Source organism: Enhydra lutris, unplaced genomic scaffold, assembly GCF_002288905.1.
Source record: "Enhydra lutris kenyoni isolate GAN:26980312 unplaced genomic scaffold, ASM228890v2 scaffoldscaffold9, whole genome shotgun sequence".
In the NCBI taxonomy this organism is placed as follows: domain Eukaryota; kingdom Metazoa; phylum Chordata; class Mammalia; order Carnivora; family Mustelidae; genus Enhydra; species Enhydra lutris.
This window is the reverse complement of record NW_019154093.1, coordinates 77,959,268-77,977,296: the sequence shown is the minus strand read 5'-3', so window position 1 is coordinate 77,977,296 and position 18,029 is coordinate 77,959,268. Positions and strand designations below refer to the sequence as shown.

General features: G+C 38.0%; 1 protein-coding gene across 2 annotated transcripts in view; it reads left to right on the top strand.

The window, feature by feature from the left end:
* LOC111142981 (tripartite motif containing 33) overlaps window positions 1-18,029 on the top strand; it is a 115,298-nt gene that overhangs the window by 40,451 nt on the left and 56,818 nt on the right. For both annotated transcript variants that reach the window (XM_022496353.1, XM_022496352.1), the window contains exons 2-4: window positions 12,405-12,523; window positions 13,134-13,278; window positions 13,440-13,572. In XM_022496353.1, the coding sequence (XP_022352061.1) occupies window positions 12,405-12,523; window positions 13,134-13,278; window positions 13,440-13,572 (397 nt within the window). The remainder of the gene's footprint in view (window positions 1-12,404; window positions 12,524-13,133; window positions 13,279-13,439; window positions 13,573-18,029) is intronic.

Genomic DNA, 18,029 nt, shown 5'->3' with positions numbered 1-18,029 from the left:
CACCCAGGCGTCCCAAAAAAGTATAAAAATCATTCTTAACGAATTGTTGGCTCAACTGCCTTGTTGTTTGATATTGATTTTTTTTTTTTTTAAACTAGCTAACAGGTTTAAGTGGCCCATATCACCAATTTAAAAATATGTTATTTGGGGGCACCTGGATGGCTCAGTTGGTTAAGCATCTCAGTCCAGGTCTTGATCTCAGGGTCATGAGTTAAAACCCCATGTTGGGCTCCATGCTAGATGTGGAGCCTACTTTAAAAGAAAAAAAAAGTTATTTTTATACGAATTTTTGTTAATATTGAAAAAACTAAGAAAAGAGAAAGAAGGGGCGCCTGGGTGGCCCAGTGGGTTAAAGCCTCTGCCTTTGGCTCAGGTCATGATCCCAGGGTCCTGGGATGGAGCCCAGCATCGGGCTCTCTGCTCAGCAGGGAACCTGCTTCCACCTCTCTCTCTCTCTCTCTCTGCCTGCCTCTCTGCCTACTTGTGATCTCTGCCTGTCAAATAAATAAAATCTTAAAAAAAAAGAAAGAAAAGAAAAAACTTTGGTATTTTATTTCAGGTAATGCTGAGTATTATAATTAGATTGATATAATTATTAATGAACTCATAATTTTCTGATTATACAAGGTTTCTGAATTTTTATTATTTTTAAATTTTATATATGTGTGTATATATATATATATATATACATATATATATATATATATAAAGATTTTATTTTTTTGACAGTGGGAGAGAGAGAGAGAGAGGGAGCGAGCGCACAAACAGGGGGAGCAGGAGAGGAAGAAGCAGGCTCCCTGCTGAGCAAGTAGCCCAGTACAGGACTGGATCCTAGGGTCCTGCGATCATGGCCTCAGCTGAAGGCAGACACTTAACCAACTGAGCCACTCCAGTGGCCAGTTTTTGAATTTTTATTTATTTATTCATTAAAAATTTTTTAAAAAAATTTATTTATTTGACAGAGATCACAAGTAGTTAGAGAAGCAGGCAGAGGGAGAGGAGGAAGCAGGCTCCCTGCCAAGCAGAGAGCCCGATTTGGGGCTTGATCCCAGGACCCTGGGATCATGACCTGAGCTGAAGGCAGAGGCTTTAACCCACTGAGCCACCCAGGCGTCCCCAGTTTTTGAATTAAAAAAAAAATTTTTTTTTTTATTTTACTTTTTTTCTTTTAAGAGAGAGCATGCAGGTGGGGAGGGGAAAAGGGAGACAGAAAGAATGTTATGCAGATGCCATGCCCAGCACGGAGCCCCATGTAGGGCTCAAGTGATCTTATAACATTGGGATCGTAACCTGAGCTGAAATCAAGAGTCAGACTGACTGAGCCACCCAGGTGCCCCTGTTTTACTTTTTTTTTTTTTTTAAGCCTATTGTGGGGCTTAAACTCACTACCCCAAGATCAAGAGTTGCATGCTCTACAAAGTGAGCCATCCAGGTGCCCTGTACAAGGTTTTTAAATTTTCAAGACTGTTATACTGAGGAATTAAGCTTAATACCAAGAAGCTTTATAAGAGATGTGCTTAATGCATTTCCTAAATATATTTAATGTGTTTGATAATCAGCATCAGGTCTTATCACATGTGCACATAGTGGCCATGTTTTGAGCTTAAGCCAGTTGTACATTTATTTTTTATTTTTTATTTTTTTAAAGATTTTTATTTATTTACTTGACAGGGAGAGATCACAAGCAGGCAGAGAGGCAGGCAGAGAGAGAGGAGGAAGCAGGCTCCCTGCTGAGCAGAGAGCCAGACGCGGGGATCGATCCCAGGACCCTGAGACCACGACCTGAGCCGAAGGCAGCGGCTTAACCCACCGAGCCACCCAGGCGCCCGCCAGTTGTACATTTAGTTGTGAAACTGACTTGTGGAAATTGGCTGGATACTTATTTGTATAATTTACTTAACTAATTTATTTTTAAGATTTTATTTATTTGACAGAGACAAAGAAGGGGCGTGCTGGGGAGGGAGAAGCAAGGGAAAGCTGGAGAGGGAGAAATCATTTAAGTAGACTTAAATGATTGAGTCACCCAGGTGCCCCTATTAGCATAAGTTATATAGTGTTGTTGGGGTGCCTGGGTGGCTCAGTGGGTTAGAGCCTCTGCCTTCAGCTCAGGTCATGATTCCGGGGTCCTGGGATTGAGCCCCACATCAGGCTCTCTGCTCAGCAGGGAGCCTGCTTCCCTTCCCCTCTCTCTGCCTGCCTGTGATCTCTGTCTGTTAGATAAATAAATAAAATCTTAAAAAAAAAGTTATATAATGTTGTTATATGGTATTATTTTGTAAATATTAAACCAGTTTATTTACAAATTAATTATTTCAGTTATTTTTTATGTACTGTCTTCAGTTTCTCCCAGTGTAAAGCAGTATTCTTTTTTAAAGTTTTTTATTGGAGCTCTTGGGTGGCTCAATCATTTAAGTGTTTCCCTTCAGCTCAGACCATGATCCTGGGATCCTGGGATTGAGCCCCAGGTCAGGCTCCTTGCCCAGCGGGGAGTCTGCTTTTCCCTCAGCCCCTGCCTGCTCTCCCTCTCTCTCTCTCTCTCTCTCAAATATATAAATAACATCTTAAAAAAAAATATATATATATATATATATATATATATAAGTTTTTTACTTATTTAAGTAATTTCTACACCCAACTTGAGGCTTAAACTTGTGACCCAAGATCAAGAGTTACATTCTCCTCCAATTGAGCCAGCCAGTAGGAGCCAGCCAGGAGCCAGCCACTCCTAAAGTGGTATTCATTCATTCATTATTTTGCCTCTCTTAGCAACAAATCATTCTCTTTTCCTTCTGTTCACTGCCATTTTTTTGTAAGAATGGGCAAGAAATTCAACAATCTACATTTTCGGTTTCCCCATACTCATAATAAAATCTTTCTGCTGTTACCTCCTTTCATCTAAAATTTTGTATGAAAGATCAGTGATCTGTTGCTTCAGAATCTAGTTGTTGTCATTATTATTATCATTATTATTATTTTAAGTAGGTTCCATGACTGTCATGGAGGGGCTTGAACTCATGACCCCGAAATCAAGACCTAAGCTGAGATGAGAGTCAGATGCTTAACTCTTTGAGCCATCCAGGTGCCCTTCTAGTTACTACTTTTTGCCTTCCTTTCAGCAAATAATGTAATACTTCCTAGGTTCATATTACACAAGGCTGAATAGGAGATAAGTTCAAGATGGAAGGAGGAGGGGCACTTGGTTAGTTACGTCAAGCATCTGCCTTCATCTCAGGTCATAATCCCAGGTTTCTGGGATTGAGTCCCACATCGGGCTCCCAGTTCAGTGGTGAGTCTGCTTCTTCCTCTCCCCCACCCCTCCCCCTTGCTTGTGTGTTCTCTCTCTTTGTCTCAAATAAATAAAATCTTTAAGTAAAAAAGATGGAAGGAGGAATGAGCCTTACGAATGGTTATACCTTTCAAACTTGGGACTCTTAATGCTATCTGATAATCTTAATATACTTTCTAGCCTGTTTTTCCTGTTTCCTGGCATTTAGCCTACAAGACTCTCACTCTCATCACTTGGTCTGGCCTACCAGTTAGGTAATTAGGGGCATGGGTGCAATTCTCTTCTACTTTCTTCTTTATCTGAAAATACATCCTTATTTCTTACTCATAATTATTTTCTAAGGGAAAGGAGAGGGGAGTTGATGATTAAAGGTTTGCACTAACCGTTCCAGGATATGTGAAAGAAAAGCTAGGATTGAATAAAAACAGTGTTAGGTTGGGGTCCCTGGCCGGCAGTTGGTAGAGCATGGGACTCTTGATTTTTGGGTTTGTGAGTTCAAGCCCATGTTGGGTTTAGAGCTTATGTTAAAAAAAAAAATAGTGTTCATGCTAGTAGTTAACTGACATTCAGGGATAGAATACCATTTTATTTTTTTAAAGATTTATTTATTTTCAGAGAGAGCACGTGAGCGCAAATGTGGGGGGAGGGGACAGAGGGAGAGAAACTCAAGCAGACTCCCCACTGAGTGAGGAGCCTGACACAGGGCTCCATGGATTCCCATGTTCCCTGAGATGACCTTAGCCAAAACCAACAGTCAGATGCTCAACTGTCTGAGCTACCCAGGGGCCCCTAGAGAGAGAATATAATTTTAAAAGTAAATTGGTACAGTGATGACAAGTTGATCATGAATAGTTAATAGAAAAAGTAATTTCCCCAAAAAGGGAAAAAAAGCAAAAGGTAATTGACTTGTGTTTAATTCTCATTTATTTCAGTTATACCTGTGTATATTTGTACTGGATTTTTTTCCCCCCCCCCAAGATTTTATTTATTAGAGAGAGAGAGAGAGAAAGCCAGAGATAGCAAGAGAGAGAGCAGGAGCAGGGAGGAGAGGGAGAAGCAGGCCCCACTCTGAGCTTGACCCTAGGGGCTTGACCCTAGGACCCCAGGATCATGATGTGAGCTGAAGGCAGACACTTAACTGACTGAGCACCCAGGCACCCCAGGCTTTTTTTTTTTTAAGATTTAATTTTGGGGTGCTTGGGTGGCTCATTCAGTAGAGTATGTGACACTTGATCTCAGGGTTGTGAGTTCAAGGCTCATGTTGGGCATGGAGCCTAGTTTTTAAAAAAACGTTTTTAAGCAGAAACCTTTTACATCCATCACGGAGCTTGAACTCACAACCCTGAGATCAAGCGTTGCATGCTTTGCAGACTGAGTTAGCCAAGTGCCTAGTACTGGCTTTTCATGTAAATTGTACTTTTTGGGATTTGCAGTTGTAAGTGTTGAAATTGGTATCCTGATCTGTGAAGTCCTTTTCTTCTGCTTGACCATAAATATTGGTATATCGAAGGGTATTATACTGCCTTAATAATCAATATTCATTGATTCTGTTCTCCCTTGCTAATCCTAACTGTGCTTCAGATTTTAACTGGTTATATGCTGATGGTTCTTTTTATACACTTCAGCTGCAGAAATATGCTAGTTAAACACAGTGTATCCAAAACTTATTCATTACATTCTAGCTAAAATTACTTTTCCCTCGTTTTATTTAATTGTGTAATTATCCATGCCAGAAACTGGCAGATCATCTAGAATTTCTAATTTTTTTGTCTGCTGTAACTGGTACCTCTCCCATCATCATGCAGTTATTCGTTAATCAATTGATTCTGCCTCTTATTCATCCTCTGTATTTCTTTTATGACTGTCTTAGTTTAGTCTTTTATTTTGTTACTAATAGATCAGCCTTTTAGAGGGCCTCTTTAGCATAGGTTTTAAGGGCATGGGGTGTCAGTTCAGACACTGTGGTTTCAGATCTTACCCCACTCCCCCATTTACATTGTCCTGTGACCTTGAGAACATTACCTGATTTCTCTGGAGTTCACTTTCCTCACCTTTCAAGTAGGGATGGTAATTGAACCTACTTTACAGAGGTGTTATGAACACTAACTGAACTAATACATGTTGTTTATAATTATTTATAATTTCACAATAAATACTAACTGGTCTTATAGTAAAACCTTGTATTAATGTAAATTTAGATAAAATTTGGTCATAATTGTCTCCTGTTCTCAGCACAGTCTGTTTGAGAATGACTCAAACAGGCAGTTAAAATTCTTACTGGGGTGAGGGCAGAAGTATATGGTAGAGTAAGGTTGGGCTGGGAAATAAGACAAGGGATATGTGGTGGCAGGGAGTCCCTGTGTCCCCAGTAGTCTTGTCAGCCAGTTTTTGTGAATCAAATTGAAAAAAAATGGAGGCAGCCAATAGAGTAGACATTCCTAGAACTCCTGGTATTTTAGAACAGTTTTCAAAATATGGTCTTTAGAACACACTTAAGCGTGGTACTAAACTACAGTCTTTGGACACTTGTTACTGCCTAGCTAAAAAAGTTTGCATAGTTATTTCTCTTTCCAACAGCTTGACGGTATTTTATGCAGTTGAATTTTGATGCCCTCACCTATTTTTGTAAAGACAGGATTTCACTTTATTTTTTCATTCATTCATTCATTCATTCTTTCATTCATTTTATTAAAGTAGGCTCCACATCCAGTGTAAAGCCTAGTGTGGGGCTTGAACTCAGAACCCTGAGATCAAGAAGGGAGCTGAGATCAAGAATCAGATGCTTAACTGACTGAACTAGCCAGGGGCTGCTTACCTTATTTTTAATTAACTTTTTATCTCTTAACTTTTACTTCATACTGTATTTAGAACGATTCATTCATTCATTCATTTATTTAGATTTTATTTATTTACTTGACAGAGTGAGAGAGCACAAGCAGGGGGAGCAGCAGAGAGAGAGAGGAAGAAGCAGGTTCCCCACTGAGCAGGGAGCCTGATGCGGGACTTGATCCTAGGACCCTGGGATAATGACCTGAGCCAAAGGCAGACAGACGCTTAACCATTTAAGCCACCCAGACACCCTTAGAATGATTCTTTTAAAGCTGTAGTTTAATTGTAAGAGAATGTGTTATTGTAGTTTGATATTTTAATTTCATGTTTTTTATCTTCCTAAATTAATACTTATCTCTATATATTACTTTTAACTCCTGCATATTTAGATATTAACATGTTCTGTTAATGGCTTTGTCAATTACCTATTTTGCATCTCATCTCAAGAACATTTTTCCAATGAGGTGCTCTAACTCACAACTCCAAGATCAGGAGTTGTATGGTCTATCGACTGAGCCAGCCAGGAACCCCTAAATATTTTCCCATGTTCTTAAAGTCAGTAGTGGGTTAACCAGTATAAAAGTACCAATTTGCAAGTCATAAGTAGTCTAAAATTGGCAGTATTATATGGCTAAATTTAATGCTTTATTCTTGTAGCAAAGAGCAGTATTGGTATGTCTGAAAATTTATTTGGTTTTACTTTTGAATAGTGATATTATCAGGATATAGATTGCTCAATTGACTTATTTTCTCTAAAAGCTTTTAAGATATTATCCCTCTTAACTTTTTTTTTTTTTAAACATTTTATTTATTTATTTGACACAGAGAGAGAGAGAGAGCACAAGTAGGCAGAAGGGGAGGAGGAAGTGGGCTCCCGGCTGAGCAGAGAGCCTGGGCTCTCTGGGCTCCATTGATTGGAGGATCCTGAGATGATGACCTGAGCCAAAGGCAGAGGCTTAACCCTCTGAGCCACCCAGGTGCCCCAATCCCTGTTATCTTTTTGCATTGTTTTTTACTAATGAAGTCTGCTGTCAATATGATTGTCTTATAGTAACTAGCATTTAAGAGTTTTTCCTCCATCTTTACTATATTTAGGTGTGAATTTATTTTTACTTATCCTGCTCAGGACTTGAATTGCAGTCTGAGAGCTCATTTCTTCAGTTTTGAAATTCTTAGCCATTATCTTCTTTAAAGAGCATCTGTACCTCATTTCCTTCATGAACTTCTAGAACTTTTTTTTTTTTTTAAGATTTTATTTATTTATTTGACAGAAAGATCACAAGTAGTCAGAGAGGCGGGGTGGGGGGGTGGAGCAGGTTCCCGGCTGAGCAGAGAGCCCAATGCAGGGCTTGATCCCAGGACCCTGAGATCATTACCTGGGCTGAGCCACCCAGGCACCCCTAGAACTTTTATTTAATATGATGCATACTGGAGTTTCTCATTCAGTGCTTCAGCTTTCTTCTCTTTTGTAGTTCCTTTTCTCTTTATCTCTGTGCTGATTATCTGTGTTCTACTTCATTAATTTCCTTTTCAGTTATCTCTTGTTTACTGTTTAACTTGTGTTTTGAGTTTATTCAATACTATATTTTATTTGTCTTTGATTCTTTTTTAGCTCTATTTTCACAGATTGTTTGTCCCTTTAACCCCTTCAACATTGTACATACAAGTTTTTGAAGTCTTTTCAGATTGTTTTATTTTCTGTGGGTTAGGTTTTTCTTTCTTGCCTTAATGTGTTTGTTAACATACTCTAATAGTATTGGGTTTCTTCATGTATTGTAATTTTATTTTATGAGCCTGTCTTTTTTTTTTTTTAATATTTTATTTATTTATTTGACAGACATAGATCACAAATAGGCAGAGAAGCAGGCAGAGAGAGAGAGGAGGAAGCAGGCTCCCTGCTGAGCAGAGAGTTCGATGCAGGGCTGGATCCCAGGACCCTGGGATATGACCTGAGCCTTTAACCCACTGAGCCACGCAGGTGCCCCTTTATGAGCCTGTCTTAAGTTGGTGACCTACTTGTGCCCTGGGAAGTGTTCTAATGAGACAATTTTGTGTAGGTAAGGTTCCAGAGAAGCTTCTCTTTTTGTTGTTGTTGTGTGAATTACCTAAAAAGGAATCCCAGGAAGAGAAGTAGATATGAAGCAAAGATATTAACTTTTGTTTTGTGAACATTTTGTTTGGAGTTCTGAGTTGATTAAAGAAGGGGTTTTATTTTTTATTATCCCCTTTTTTTTTTTTTTAAAGATTTTATTTATTTGCCAGAGAGAGGGAGCATGCATAAGCAGGGGGAGAGGCAAGCCCAGGGAGAAGCAGGCTCCCTGCTCGCTGAACAAGGAGCCTGAAGTGGGACTCTATCCCAGAACCCTGGGATCACAACTTGAGCCAAAGGCAGACACTTGAGGACTGAGCCACCCAGGTGCCCCTCAGGTTCATCTTTTAACCTTTGTCTTTTTTTTTTCCTGTTCCCAGTAGTGGTACTTACAACTAACCCCAGTGACCCATTTGCATCAGCTGATACTGGGCCACTTGAGCTTTGAGTTCCCTTTTGTTTCTGGAACTTCAGTTTTGCCTTTTAAGTTGGGGACTCAGTTATATATTTTTCAAAGTACATTTTGATTTTTTATATTTTAGTTATTTCTGTGTTTAGCTATTACAGGTGGTCTTTCCATATCTGCTTAGTCATCGTTCTTGAATGGAAGTCCACATCAGTCAACTTATGGAAACTAAATTTCACTTAACACAGTGAAGATAAACTAGTTTGTAGACTTTCGGCGTTATAAAAAGAGTCCTCCCCTAATTCCCTCATAATTATGCATTTTAGTAAATTGGCATTTAAAAATAATCTAATAGGCCTGAAGTGAGTCTCTTAGAACTTGAAATTTGAAGTAATGAAATCCATTCTAGGGATATTATACATAAAGTTGGTCAGCAGCTTTGGCTTTGGAGTTTGGGTTTTAGTTTTGAATAATGATCCAAACTCACCATGACAACCAGCATTCAGTGACTGAGTGAGGAGCACAGTCATCTGATCTATACTTATTATAAGGGTATACTTACTCATAAACTCAAATGGAAAATGGCTCTTATTTTCAGAGCAAATATTTATATAATTTTTAAATATATTGACTAAATACAGAAACAGATAGCAAAAAGATCCCTGGAGAAGCTTCAACTCTTTTTGTTTTGGTGGTGAGATACTTTGGCTGCTGGGTAATCTGTCAGGTTTAAGTCAGCCAAGGAATAGGATTTGCTGATATCTATAGACTTGAATTTATTCCCTCTCATTGGAACTTTTCATGCCTCAAATTTCTGAATTCCAAGCTTGTCTGAAAGTCTTTATGGAAAGTAAGAATCTTTCTCTGAGATGTACCTTTCCACTCCTTGTCTACTCTGGGTTGGGTTTCTTCTACAGTGTTTGTGTTATTTTGCTTCTACATTTCTTAAAATTGCATGTATACTGATTTGTGTGCATTGCTTCTTCCTTTGCCTTAATATTCTTGGATGTTTTTATCTCCAGATTCCTTAATAATATTTAATAAGATAATTAGATATGGATGAATTTTTGTTGTCATAACTGTGATGTCTCCTTGAATTTTAAGAAATCTGAGAATCGGTTTACTGGGTTCAAAAAAACAAAGACTTGCATCAAATTATCATTTACACAGGTACAGTGGATACTTGATAATATTGTTTATTGCTCAACAAAAATATTCCTTTATTGAGATGCTGCAAATTTCTTAACTTCCTCAGTATTTTACATATGTATATGTGGACATTCTTCTATCTTTTGTAACTTTTTTTTTTTTCATTTGTGAACTTTGCATTTGATATTCTTGGTTTGCATACTGTGTCTTCCTTTCCTAGTTGAGTTTGGAGTCACCCTCCGGCTCAGTGATTGGCAGGATTGATTCAGAAAAACCGTTACTCTCATGGTTGCATTTTATTAGAAGGAGAGAAGAAATAGATTAAAATTAGCAAAGGTGCTTGGTATGAAGCTCAGGAGAAAATAGGTGCAAGCTTCCAGAGGTCTCCTTTCAATGGAGTTACACAGGGGATGCTTAGTTTTCAAGTTACTACTTCAGACGATATGCAGGAATATTGCCAACCAGGAAGGATTACCTAAACCTCCATGTCTAGGTTTTTATTGGGGAATGGTTATAAAGAGGTTCATTCTCTATAGAACTCACACCACATCCTGAGACTCGAGCCACCCTTACCATTTGGTGTAACCAAATACAGCATGGCCCAAGGCCACAGGCATACAAAAACCGTCTTATCAGGTAGAATATTCCAAGAGTTAGAGGTCATGTCACAGGAGCCATTCGAGGGCTGGTATTGGAGATAGGCCTTCTTTAGGAATGTACAGGATTTGAAGAACCGAGGTCAGCAAACTTTCCTGCACACTAGTAAGTGAATGTTAATTTTTCAAGACCATGTTTAAGTGTGATCTGTTCAGTGAAAGCTTACTTAATTTATTGTAAGAAGTTAGTTGCTCCCATACTTTTGTTCCTATAATTACTTATAATTATCTCCTTTGTAGTTTTATTATACTCTGTGTTTCTTGAAAGGTTAGTAACTCAATGCTGTCTAAAATATGGAAATATTTATATACCTTTTCCTCCTTTCTCTTTCCCATACTGTTTCTTCCTTTGATTTGAAAATTTATTTTTATGCATTTCCTTTAAGCAACATCTTTTCATGTACTTTGTATTATAAAAACTTGTTTTGTTTTCAAACATATAACTTTGAGTTTATTTTAGCATTATTTTAACATTTTATTATTTGGGAGGGTTTGTACTGTGGTGAGTACTGTGAATTGTGTAAGACTGATGAATCACAGACCAGTACCCTCAAAACAAATAATACATTATATGTTAATTTTTTAAAAAGCACAAAAAGAAAAAAAAAGCAGTGTATATGTCTATTGGGAGACTGATATTCTTACTTTAATTAATTTATTTAGAGAGTGTGTGCACATGAGCAGGGGTAAGGGTGGGGGAGTGGGGCAGAGGGAGAGGGAGAGAGAATCTCAAGCAGGCTCCATGCTTGGCATGGAGCTAGTACAGGGTTCAACCTCATGACCCTGAAATCATGACCTGAGTGGAAATCCAAAGGTGGATGCCCAGTGGACTGAACCACCCAGGTGCCCCCTGATATTCCTACTTTCAAAATGATACTGTATTTAAGTTTCTGTTTTCTACTGCAGCTTCTGTGTAAGGTTCTATAATTTGTATACTTAAAACTCTTGGGGATTCTGTTTATATCTATTTATGGTGCTTCCTATAATTTTAAGTGGTATAAACCATCAAAAAATTACATACTAATCTTGAACCCTTTCTTGAAAGTAAGGATTGTATCATTTATGCTATATCCTCAGTTTCATGGCTGACATACTAGTTTGCTGTGTTGACTGTTGCTATTTTTTAGTTTTTAACTTCCATAGGTTTATTTCTTCTTGTAGGTGCTAGATCACTAGGAGGTTCAGGCACATAGGATCTTTCTTCCCACATGAAAGTGAATTCAAGTAGTTCTGAACCAAATCAGAATTTATTAGGTGAGAGATTGTGTATTTTTATTGCTACTATAACAAAATTGCCATTAACTGGGTGGCTTAAAATAAAGCACATTTTAATCTCTTGCTATTGTCAGTTTTACTGGGTTACAGTCAGGATGTCTGCTAGAGTCAAAGTGTAGTCAGGTCTGGTTCCTTCTAGAGGCTCTGAGGAGAAAATCCATTTTCTTGTCTTTTTCAGGTTATAGTGGCCACTTGTATTTCTTAGTTTATTGCTTCATCCCCAAAGCATCTGACTCCAATCTCTGCTTCCATTGTTAACCCCTTCTCCTTTTCGGTAGCCCAGTCTTCCTCTGTCTCCCTCTTACAAGATGACATTTAGGGTCCATCAAATAATTCAGGATAGCATATTCTCATCTGAAGAGCCTTAATTTAATCGTATCTGCAAAGTCACCTTTGCTTTATAAAGTGACACTGACAAGTTCCAAGGATTAAGATCTGAAAATCTTTGGGAGCCATTATTTGACTAACACATTGTAATAAAGCACTTGTAGAGTATAATAAATAAGTAAAGAACTTTTTTTTTTTTTTTTTGTATAAACACTTGTTTGTTTTCTCTTTCTAAATAGCGTATCATTTTCCTCCAATGGAGTAACTCACTGGATTATTTTACTCCGCTCTTAATGTTCATTTCTTTGGTCTTCATATGGGCATCATGCACAATTTCCTTATTTTTTCCCAAGGAATATTTTTTAATGTTTTTGTTCTGTGTTGTAGTTGGTGTAATACGGTGCCCAGTATGCCGCCAGGAATGCAGACAGATAGACCTTGTGGATAATTATTTTGTGAAAGATACATCTGAAGCTCCTAGCAGTTCTGATGAGAAATCAGAACAGGTATGCTTCTCAATTTTTCTTTATATTCTTATCTTGGTATTGAAATGTAAATAATAAGAAAAATATGTTTGGATAGTTACATGATAATAAGGTAGTTCAGGTATAGTTCTATTTTTCCAATTGAAAATAAAGGCTCTTTATTCTGTACTCTCAGAACTAATTAAATGAGATGAAAAGTCATTACTTAAGAATTTAAATCTTGTGTAAGTTTTTGTGTTCTCAAGACTTAGATTTTTACTCACTTGAATGTTTGATATGGAAGGAACAGGATTTTTTTTTTTTTTAATATTTTATTTATTTGACAGACAAAGATCACAAGTAGGCAGAGAGTCAGGCAGAGAGAGAGGAGGAAGCAGGCTCCCCGCTGAGCAGAGAGCCCGATGTGGGGCTCGATCCCAGGACCCTGAGATCATGACCCGAGCCGAAGGCAGAGGCTTTAACCCACTGAGCCACCCAGGCGCCCCGAAGGAACAGGATTTTATTGAAGATAAATGGATAACAAACTAATTTTATTTTAGTCATTTAGTATATTTGAGAGCAGGTCAGTTTTTATTTTGTGGATTTATATTGTGTAAATTTGATGTAGATTAGTATTTATTTTCTCTTTCAGGTATGTACTAGTTGTGAAGACAATGCAAGTGCAGTTGGCTTTTGTGTAGAATGTGGAGAGTGGCTATGTAAGACATGTATTGAAGCACATCAAAGAGTAAAATTCACTAAAGATCACTTGATCAGGAAGAAAGAAGATGTCTCAGGTAAGACAGAAGCAGTTTTGTTGATTAATATACTATTAATCTCTTTTACCTCACAGTATTTCTGTTTATTCTTCATATGCTTTGGACATCAATATTAATAAGAATTTAGAAAGTTAGATAAAAATTTTTAGTTTAAAAATATATGTTTTATTTTACTGCAGAATCTGTTGGAGCATCTGGTCAGCGCCCTGTTTTCTGCCCTGTACACAAACAAGAACAATTGAAACTTTTCTGTGAAACATGTGATAGATTGACATGTAGAGACTGTCAGCTATTGGAACACAAAGAACATAGGTACAGAAGTCATAATTGCTTAACAAGAAATCTTATTAAAATGTTTTGTAAAATTAATTATTATTTCTTAATCCATAATTTTGTTTGTTAGCATTTTCTTAATTTTATAAATTTCTTAAAGCAAGATATGTTTTTGATGAATTATTTAATGGTTTCTGCATTCATATATGATTATCTTATGAATATTTGTTAAAAATGTATCATTACATTTGGGTTTTCAAGAAAGAGGTTGTATTATTTCTTTTTAGCTGTGCTTCTGGTTTAGATAAGCTTTTTTTCAAGTATACTATGGTATTTAGGCCCTAGGCTATAATCTAAAAAGGTAATATTCCAGCAGGAATGGCTGATACACATTTTAACATCAAAGCATAACTATACTGATTTCATGTTAGATATAAACCCCTTGTTTTTCTGCAAACTGTGTGTCTAAGCAAGCATAGTTACTAATTTTTTAATACATAGCTTTCTATTTTAATCCTATTATGTCCTCAGAATTCAATACTATTTGCTTATAATGAGTCTATTACGTTTGAATTCTTCTGGAAATGTACTAAAATTTCTAGTTAGGAGTGTAACAGTCCTCCAGAAAATTTTCCAGTTTCTATTAAATTGTATGTAGTTTAAAAGATGGTCTTGCTTACCCATAGTCCACAGCCTTTTCTAAAGTGTGGTTACAGTACTTCTGCTGATTTGATGGAAATAGGTTTTGTGAATCTCCTGCCAGAAAAGAGTAGGTTAAGTTGGATTAACCACATTTAAATTTTTTTTTTTTTTTTTTTTTTATTTGACAGATCACAAGTAGGCAGAGAGGCAGGCAGAGAGAGATAGGAGGAGGAGGCAGGCTCTCCACTGAGCAGAGAGCCCGATGCGGGGCTCGATCCCAGGACCCTGGGATCATGACCTGAGCCGAAGGCAGAGGCTTTAACCACTGAGCCACCCAGGCGCCCCGGATTAACCACATTTAAATGTGTTTCTTAACTGTAGGATGTCTTAGTGCTTTTAATTCCTTAAGTTCATTGGAATTCGTTAGAATCCTCTTAAAGAGGGAATACATTAGTCCTAATAGCTGACAATTATGCTTTCGTAGTTTGTGTGAGGCACTTTTCTGAACGCTGCCTGTTTGTTTAATTCACACCCAACTATCCATGAAGTGTTAGTATTGGTATCATGACTGTTTAAAAGGTGAGGGAGCCTCCTTACAGAAACCTTTAGTAATCTGTACAGGGTCTCACCAGAGGTAGCAGAGCCTGGGTTTGAACACAGGCCTTTGGATCTATATTAAGCCTGTATGTTCATTGTCTTCCATATGGTATATAGATGCAGACACAGTGTATGGAATCTCTCAGACTTGACCACATGAAAGTAATGATCTTTGTTCCTTTTTACTGCTCTATAGAACATTTGTTTAGAATTGCTACTTTAAACTTTTGTAACCTTATTTTGTTCCCAAATGTTTCGTCTTACCTGCAAGTTGGCTGGTGTTTCACTTGAAGTGACTAATCTTGTAGATGCCTTCACCTTAGGGCCAAATTTTACCATTGTTTTGTAAAAATCTCAATTAAGACATTAGATTATCATTCTCACAGCTGCAGTCAGTCAGATCTTTGAGCACTTGGGTTACTTATACTTTTTAAATTATTGGTGAGATGCAAAAAGAGAGGGAAGATGGCATCCTTTTTCCCCATGAAATCATTTCACTTGTCCTTCCCTCACAGTTTAACTTTCCTTTGCCACTTAGTTTCAGGTCCTAATCATCTCTTGAACGTTTTCTCCCTTTACTTTAGCTCATCCTATATTTTTTCCAGGATAGATCCTTATAGAACTCATGTCATCGCACTATTTTATTCATTCATTCATTCATTCAGAAATGAATGAGAGGGAGAGTGAGAGAGAGAATCTCAAGCAAACTCCATGCCCATCCCAGTACAGAGCCCGACATGGGACTTGATCTCATGACCCGACCTGAAATCAAGAGTTGAACGCTTAACTGACAAAGCCACCCAGGTGTCCCTGTCATTGCACTTTAAAACCCTAGGTTCCTATTACTACAACACACTTAGAGTTGATCTCCCTCTCTGAGTTTTACCTTGTCAAATTCATTCTGTCCATGTTGCTGACAGGATCATTTTGCTAAAATAGAGTCCCTCCTCACCCCTCACCCCGCTTTTAAAACACCTTTCAGCTATCACCCATCGCTAAAGTTTTGGATGTTTAATATAGCATACATTATTGAGTCACACGAATCTTTTCTCTTTATCATCTGTACAAAGTTAGGAAACAGCCCACAGACTACCTTCATTTCTGACATCAACTGCAGAGTTTAATAAAAACCCTAATGGGAGGGCGCCTGGGTGGCTCAGTGGGTTAGGCCGCTGCCTTCAGCTCAGGTCATGTTCTCAGGGTCCTGGGATCGAGTCCCGCATCGGGCTCTCTGCTCAGCGGGGAGCCTGCTTCCCTTCCTCTCTCTCTGCCTGCCTCTCTGCCTGCTTGTGATCTCTGTCTGTCAAATAAATAAATAAAATCTTTAAAAAAAAAAACAAAACCCTAATGGGAAAACAGCAAGCAGTTCAGCTCATCAATATGATTTGTTATTACCATCTCCAATTTAGAGCCTTCTGAACAGGGTCTGTTCACCTTGGAACTGTTATCCATAAACCATTTTGTGTCCTCTCTCTCTTTTAAATTTAAATTTATTAGTTTGTTCAGTTTTGAAGTGTAGTTGACAGCCAAGCAGCTGTTTTTTGGTTCTGAGAGAGCTGATCATAGGGCACCACCTGTATGATTCTAGGATTCAACAACTCCTTGAGTGGTTTTAAAGTTATCATTGAGGGAAAAGAGGCTATTTGCTCATAAATAACTCTTAGCATCCTGCTGGTCATACGTTACTGAACAAATCCATTTCTGTTTTATACTCTTCTGGGCACTGCCTGCCTGCCTTCCTTCTTTCCTTCCTTCCTTTTATTTATTTAGTTAGTTGAGAGAGAGCGAGCACAAGCAGGGCAAGCAGCAGAGGGAGAGAGAGAAGCAGACTTCCTATCTAGCAGGGAGCCAGTTGCAGGCTTGATCCTAGGACCCTGAGATCATGACCTGAGCTGAAGGCAGATGCTTAACCGACAGAGCCACCCAGGAGCCCTAGTCACAGCCTTCCTTACTAGATTGTTCCTCTGTTGCCCAATACGTTGTGTGTTTCATGTTGCAGACTTATATCATGTCCTTCAGTCATAGAGTCAGCCTCAATGCCCAATAGCAAATTACTAATTTTCTCTCAAGTGGTATATATTTTAACATGGTATCCAGAAATTTTCTGGTCCAAAATCCCAATTGTTCCTGCTTAGTGGCATTCAGTGGCTTTGCCATAAGCCCTAGTCCACATAAATATGTGTTGTTGACAGTCCCCAAATCATGTCCAACTGTGTATTGTAGGGGCTCAAGAGCATGGGGTGATAGATTAGTTTTTGCATTTGAAACATGGCCTACCTTTGTTCAGGATCCCATTCAAATACAGCCCTCTTTTGGATAGTTGTGTTGATTGTTGCTGTTGATATTCCCAGATGTGGAATATGTGTCCTTCAGAATTCAAATATACCACCAAACTTTGGGCTTCTTGTTTAGTTTTAGGGATAGGTGGCAAAAACAATTTATTTTTCTTGACCTGTGGAATGTCAAGGTTTGCACCTGACTAGATTATTCCTAAGAATTTTACCAGTTTGGGCAGGTCCTTGGACCTGGTGGATTTATTAACAGCTTCTTTTGGTTATATAGGTCCTTCTTATATTTAAGTCCCTTGTACCTTTGTCTTTAGTTTGTGGTATTGTCATGGTATCATCAAGATGTGTATCCCTTTTAACCGCCGTATACCAGTAAGCTGGTGAATTTAAGTAACCCTTTGGCAGTATAGTAAACGTAAATTGGGATCTTTCCATGTGAAGGAAAATTGCTATTGGCTTTTTTGGGAGGGATTGAGGCGGAAAAGAAAAAAACATACACAGGATCATTTACTGAGTATCATTCTCTTTTAGCCTGCTATATATTTTTTTCTACTATTGAAATCGTATCAGGGACTGCTGATGTTACAGGGGCTCTACTTTATTCTAGCTTTATAGCTTACTGTTAGGCTTGATAAGCCATCCATTTTTTTCACAGGATACATATACATTGTAATTGTTTAGAGAATTCATTGTTACCAGACTCTGGCTTATTATAATTTATCATTAGAGTGGTAATCTATCACTAGGTATCATATACTATCTCAAAATAAGTTTTGTGGGCTCAGTTTCATTAGTTCCCGTTTTAGCATGTCTAATCAAGACTGGCCTTTAGGTGAATTTATATGCCTTCTGTTTTACAGTACCAGTCAGATATAACATCCATTCCAATAATACAGTCACGTGAAGGAGATGTAACCACTTCACAGAAAGTCTGTTCTGACATTCCAACTTTCATCCAGATTTTTGCCT